We start from the raw sequence: 6,039 nt of genomic DNA on the forward strand, positions 1-6,039 counted from the left end.
TGCATGGCAAAACATATTTCTTTGCACCAACCTTGTCACTGTCACATTACTTAGCTCATGTTTTGGTTTCCCCGCCTTTGAGCTTAGGCTTGGAAGCCACCGGGGGATTTATTACAAGACCTTCTGCTTCTTCTGGACCGAGGAAGCCACCAAGCTAACTCACATGATGCTAAAATAACCATAAGATACCAAGTTTAGGCTCTATTTTTTGTGATGAAGTTTAAACTCTATATGATGAGCTTTTTTTTTTCTTAATTACAGGTGGGCGCAACCGGTTATAGGTAATCTTCCAAGATAAGACTGACTGGCCTGGCCTCAAGATACATATTTGAGCGATCCAATACTCATTTCTAACTTAATTCAATGCCCTTTGCCACAGGATCGTCAGCAACCTCGTGAGCATATACATCGAGGGAAGAACTCTAGAGATGATTTAAGAAAGCTTCAAGCATTGAAACTTCTAGGCAGAAGGAAGTATGTCGAGGGCCACTTCTTTCAGCGAAGGCATCTCCTCCTGTTCATGCAAACAAATGAAACTGCCGCCTAGTTTTCTTAGCACCTTCCAAGGGCCAGGGTAACACCTGCCATAAAGATAAGAACTTATTGGTAGGCACATGTAAGCTTCCATATTAACCCATGGATTGTGTTGATCAGACTACCATATCAATAGGAGGAGAATTAGAGTCTTAAAAAGTGCATACAGGACAGCTGAAACGATTGAGAAGTAGGATTGGTAATTTGGTATACAAACTATATTTTAATATTAAGAGTTTTAGTACTACAAGAATCGAGACTTCAACAGTGGAATGATGTTAACAAACTTATGTCCAGAAATATTTGATATATCTCAATAGAACTATGTCAAAATTGTGCATGTGTACACATGGACCTATGCATTAGGGAAGGCATAACATATGCACAGGACAATAATGCAAACCTGAAAAGTGCTCCTCCTTTGGATCCCTTAAAATTGTGAATATAGTAAACTGTCTCCAGTTTCGGAAGAAATGTCTTGGAAAGTTCCGCTAGCTTTGGGTAGAAAAAGGGCGGGTAATCTTTGCTTGTTAAGGAAGTCAAATCTACAAACATGGAATCACGAAATAAGGGTTTCTAGCTCCCTGTTCATGTTACCAATTGATCATGGGCTCTATAAGGATACATCCACTTCTTATCCGATCTAGTTCTCCATTGAAGATAATCATTTTCCGTTCTGTACTAAGAACTGCTTCCTTGTAAAGCTCCTCCACCACAAGCATCTCTACAGACCATTATTGACAGATTACTAGAGCAGCAAACTAAACAGTACAATAAGGGAAGGATAGCTCAAACTTGAAACACCAGAAAAACACACCATTGACATTGAAATAGGGATAAGCCACAAGAAATGTCTCATCGTTGGGCTGCACGCGGTCTGCCATTTTGACCTTTGTTGTAAAACCAAAATCTTCAAATAATGATGGTTTTGTTAGATAATCCAATTTTAATGAGCAGCCTTCAAAGGCTGACTGTCTTGCAAAAGTAACTTCATTTGCCTCAGGGAAGAACTGGACCATGTTGAGACAGTAAAGAATCTGGTTAATAGAAACTTAAGTACAGTACAAGTACACCTATTTGAAGTTAGTCACAATTCAAGTACTCGCCAAAGCTTAACATAGCATAAGATTTTATTGCATTTCAGAGGTTAAAATCCATTCATATAACTAGAATGTAGGTAAATAAAGGAATGCCCAGAAAGACGTACAATTCTTGTCCGGGTCGCTTTCTCGGCAGGTACAAAACGATCACAAAATTCTCTAATGAGAAGCATGCTTCCTGTCATCTCAATTCCTCCTTCACCGTCACCTGAACAAAAACAAATTGGACCTTTTTCACCTGACAATTTACTTATAGTAAGTCAAGTATACAAAAGCTCATCTTTGTGGAACCTGGAACAGATTGTAGTCCTGCTGTAGGAAACTCTATTTCCTGTCATAAGACATAGAAAATTCTTGACACAAGAGGAAGAAAATGAAATACAACTAAGTGATAAGATTGACGCTCCAGTCACTAACCAATAGCTGTTTTCCATCCTTAAAAGCTGATTCTGTAGCTTCTTTAGCCTGCAATCACTAAATGTATACCCATTACTCCTTACATCGCACACACAATTTCTTTCAGAGTAAACAACAGCACAGGTACAAAACGCTGGTATACAAAAGTTACAGTAGAAACAAATGATTACATTGTTAGCCATCAAAGGTAGAATTCACTATGCTGGGCTTCTCAGCCACATAAGCATGTCAGGGGAGATGCTGCCGACATGGTTAACACAAATTTTATCACCAATTTGGCATGTTCAGGGATTCCATCCAAACTACAGTTTCCAGATATAGTATAGTGCTGAGTTGCTGGGCATGGAACTTCAACCAACCCGTCATGTGTTAACTCTTACAAGAGCTGTCTGCAACAATAACTTTGCAGCACGGAGAGACAGATGTAAAAATCCCTGCACCAAATGTGGCATCGGTTTTCCCACCTAATTGTGAAGGAAGCCCAATTGAATGTGTAGCATGCATGCCCCTAATGCCAATGCATAGACCTCAGAAATGTAACTGGGAATCTGAAATGCAAATGATATAACTAGTATTCAGACATTCCACAACTGCCTGACAGACAAAGGACTTGGCATTTTATCAGTTCAGGTGCAAGTTCACCTCAAGTACAGGCAGCTGCACACAATGAGATGATTGGCTCGTATTAAAGCAAAGAGACTAATATCAGAATGTAAAACTGGCACAACATCAAAGGCCCCAGCACATTGTAGGAGCACCAGTTGTCAATGAACAAGTTTTTACAGGAATTACCTGCATTATAAGTTCTGTGTAATCGCTTGGGAATTTTGCACTGAAGGCATTGCTGGTGCTCTGGTCCCCAGTGACAGCACAGACATGGAAACAAGTTCTTAAAGTCCTCCTTTGCATACTGAGCATACCCCCACTGCCATCGCCGCTTCTGATTGTAGGAAGCCTCCAATTTGGAACCTTCACAAAATGAAGAAACTGCATGAACAGAAAGCTCAAGTTTATAGGGAAAGAAAGGAATAAAAGATGAGATGTCTTGTTTAGGACGGTGTACTTGTTTATTAAGATGAGAAGTTTTGAAGGTAAGTGGTGGGTTGGAGATTGAATAACTGATTGCCATGGCCATTGAAGCCTGGGGGGTGGTGGTTAGGACAGAGGGCCAGAGAGGGAGGGGAGGGGGCAGGGGAGAGAGAGTATCAGTGTGTGGTAGTGGACGTGAATTGCTATTGGAGTGCCAGTCTGTTAGGTAGGGCCTTACTGTGTGGTCTCCAATTGCTGTGATGGGAAAATATCGCACCTGTCATGACAGCTACATGTTGTGTGCATATGCTGCTATTAGCTAAGACGTAGACTTTTCCAGTTTGATTTATTTTAAAATATTGATATTGGCTGAGAAATGAATCTGTGAGTGAAATTTAAAGGATACCACTAATGCAGAGTTCATGATTCCAGTACCTCACCTCTTTTAGGATGGTCAAGGAGGTTTCAGAGGATGAGACAGCAGTCTTCTTTTCAACTTCTTGATTATCATCTTAGACGGGTTGCCACTAAAGAATTGAACACAAACACCTGACTAACCTTTCAAGAACTTGTCATTTGGGCCCAGGCCCCTGACAAACAAATCAGTGTTTGGACTTTGGAGCCACAAGGGTCATCAAATGATCTCACAGACTGTCAGGGTTCCATTTTATAAACCTTATCACGTAGCCTCTTCTATCATGACAGAAAGATTATCAACCTCTTGGCATATCTGATCAATCAGGGGATGTGTTTTGTCATTTGCTGAGAAGGAAGCAACCTCTCCCTTCAGCTCAACCCAACTACACCCAGTTTCCTTCTTTAACCCCTGTTCTTTCATGAATCCTCTAATAGTGGCAGCACTGCTCCACATCTCTTTTGCAGCATATAAGTTTGACAATAGTGTATACATTCCTCCATCAGAAGGTTGCGCCTGAAGGACATTATTTGCAATGACTTCTCCAAGCTGAACATCCCCATGAGCATTGCATGCGCTAAACAGTGTCTCCCACGCATTTACTTGAAGGTCCGATGGGATCGTTCTTGTGAAGGCATAAGCCTGCTGTGTAAAACCCGATCTTCCTAGGAGATCAACCATACAGGAATAGTGATCAGATCTCGGAATCAAGTTCCAATCTTCTTGCATACTTTTAAAATAGCGACAACCTTCATATAAATAGCCTTTGTGTGCACAAGCAGACAATACACTTAGAAATGTTGCATGGTCTGGACGAAACCCATCTTCAGTCATCCTGTGAAAGAGTTTCAGAGCTTCAGCAGCCATACCATGATAAGCATACGTCGCAATCATGGCATTCCATGTCACTGTATCTCGCTGCACCATCGCATCGAAAACTTGGGAAGCTTCAGCAATTAGACCGCACTTGGAGTACATAGATATAAGTGAGCTCATCACCAAAGCATCGTGCTCAAAGCCAGTTTTGACTGCACGGAGATGCACCATTTTTCCACATCCGAGTGCAACAAGTGAGGCGCAGATAGAAATGACGACACTCAATGTGGCTTGGTCCGGCCTGAGTCCTCCTCTGATCATTTCTGACAGCAAAGCTAGTGCTCCTTCATCTTTGTACCCGGAAATCAATGTGTTCCACGAGGTTTCATCTTTCTCTGGCATTCTTCTAAACCAAGTGTTTGCGCCATCCATGTCCCCATTTTGAACATAGCCCTGCAAGATTGTATTCCAGGATACCAGATCCCTATCTGGCATCTCAGCAAACAATCTCAAGGCATCATCCACCCTCTCGCTCTGCACAAAACCACCGATCATTGTGTTCCAAGCAACAGCATCCCGATCAGGCATTTCCTGGAACACCTTCCATGAAGCGTCGACGTCTCCATTCTGCAGATACCCGCGCATAATGGCGGTCCAAGATATGGTGTCCTTCTGCGGCATCTCATCGAACAGGCTCTGCGCAACCTGCATCCTCCCAGCCCGCGCATGGCCAGTGATCATAACATTCCACGAGACAGGGTCCCGTCTCCGCATCCGACCAAACAGCTCCTCGGCGTCCTTCATGCAACCAAGCGCGACGTAACCCGACAGCAACGCGTTGCACACAGAAGTCGACGGGGAAGGCGCGCAGTCAAAGAGCTCCCTCGCCTCGCGGACGCGCCGCCTCCTGATGTAACCGGAGACCATAGTCAGCCACGAGACGTCGTTCCTGGACGGCATCGCGTCAAACAGCTCGCGCGCTCGCTCGACCATCCCGTTGCGCACGTACCCTGACATCATCGCGTTCCAGGAGACCACGTTGCGGTCCGGCATCCGATCGAAGAGCTCCCTGGCCTCGGCGACCCTCCCGTGCCGAGCGTACCCCGTCAGCAGCGCCGCCCAGGAGACCGAGTTCCTCGCGGGCATCGCGTCGAACGCCCTCCGCGCGTCCGCGAGCATCCGGTTCCCCACGAGGCCGGAGATCATGCAGTTCCACGTGAACACGTTCCGCTCCGGCATTTCGTCGAACAGGCGGCGCGCGGCGGCCACCCTGCCGGCGCGGAGGTGGGCGGTGATGGCGGAGTTCCAGTGGAAGATGTCGCCGGCGCCGGCGGGCGACGGCGGGGCCGAAGCGCGGCTGCAGAATCGGCAGAGAGAAGTAGAAGCGCGGTGGGGTCGGTGGGGTGGTTGCAGAAGGTTCTGGAAGGTTCTTATCATGTTCAGAGGCGAATCGAGAGAAGAGGCGCGCGGCTGGAGAGACGGGTTCAGCTCAAAATATGGCCCTGGTTTGGCCTGAACAAGTACAGTAGCAAATCAAAGTAGTAAGATTTTGTTTGAACAAAAACCGAGCCAAACATTAGAAATTCAACCAATTTGGCCTCTACATAATTTTCCACAAAACCCTCTATAAATCCCAATAAAATATGCTACGGAGTATCTCCGTTTTAAATTAGTTATCGCAGTTTGTTTTATAAATGAGCGCACACCAAGATGTGCATGCCTACGGAT

At 44.9% G+C, this 6,039-nt stretch overlaps 2 protein-coding genes across 3 annotated transcripts; both read right to left on the bottom strand.

The window, feature by feature from the left end:
- Positions 1-3,658, bottom strand: LOC127308587 (protein LPA3). 2 transcript variants are annotated; one of them, XM_051339450.2, is made up of 9 exons: positions 3,521-3,658; positions 2,844-3,020; positions 2,052-2,099; positions 1,926-1,965; positions 1,742-1,842; positions 1,352-1,544; positions 1,160-1,258; positions 938-1,055; positions 1-581 (listed from the first exon to the last, which is right to left on the bottom strand). In XM_051339450.2, exons 2-9 carry the CDS (start codon positions 2,967-2,969, stop codon positions 461-463), a joined length of 846 nt encoding a protein of 281 aa, XP_051195410.1. In that variant the 5' UTR covers positions 2,970-3,020; positions 3,521-3,658; the 3' UTR covers positions 1-460. The 2 variants fall into 2 exon arrangements, with proteins under 2 accessions (XP_051195410.1, XP_051195409.1); XM_051339449.2 differs by lacking the exon at positions 3,521-3,658 and adding an exon at positions 3,115-3,262.
- A 101-nt stretch (positions 3,659-3,759) lies between these two features.
- Positions 3,760-5,787, bottom strand: LOC127308586 (uncharacterized). The gene has a single exon (XM_071821492.1). It carries the CDS (start codon positions 5,746-5,748, stop codon positions 3,760-3,762), a length of 1,989 nt encoding a protein of 662 aa, XP_071677593.1. The 5' UTR covers positions 5,749-5,787.
- Between the last annotated feature and the right edge of the window lie 252 nt (positions 5,788-6,039).

Source organism: Lolium perenne, chromosome 6 (assembly GCF_019359855.2).
Source record: "Lolium perenne isolate Kyuss_39 chromosome 6, Kyuss_2.0, whole genome shotgun sequence".
Lineage (NCBI taxonomy): Eukaryota > Viridiplantae > Streptophyta > Magnoliopsida > Poales > Poaceae > Lolium > Lolium perenne.

Excerpts from the sequence above, each read along its gene's own strand:
- LOC127308586 (XM_071821492.1), bottom strand. The coding sequence starts at position 5,748 with ATGATAAGAACCTTCCAGAACCTTCTGCAACCACCCCACCGACCCCAC.
- LOC127308587 (XM_051339449.2), bottom strand. The coding sequence starts at position 3,186 with ATGGCCATGGCAATCAGTTATTCAATCTCCAACCCACCACTTACCTTC. Across the intron at positions 3,021-3,114 it reads CTTCTCATCTTAATAAACAA|GTTCCAAATTGGAGGCTTCC; the intron begins GTACACCGTCCT and ends CATTTTGTGAAG. Across the intron at positions 582-937 it reads AAAGGAGGAGCACTTTTCAG|GTGTTACCCTGGCCCTTGGA; the intron begins GTTTGCATTATT and ends TCTTTATGGCAG.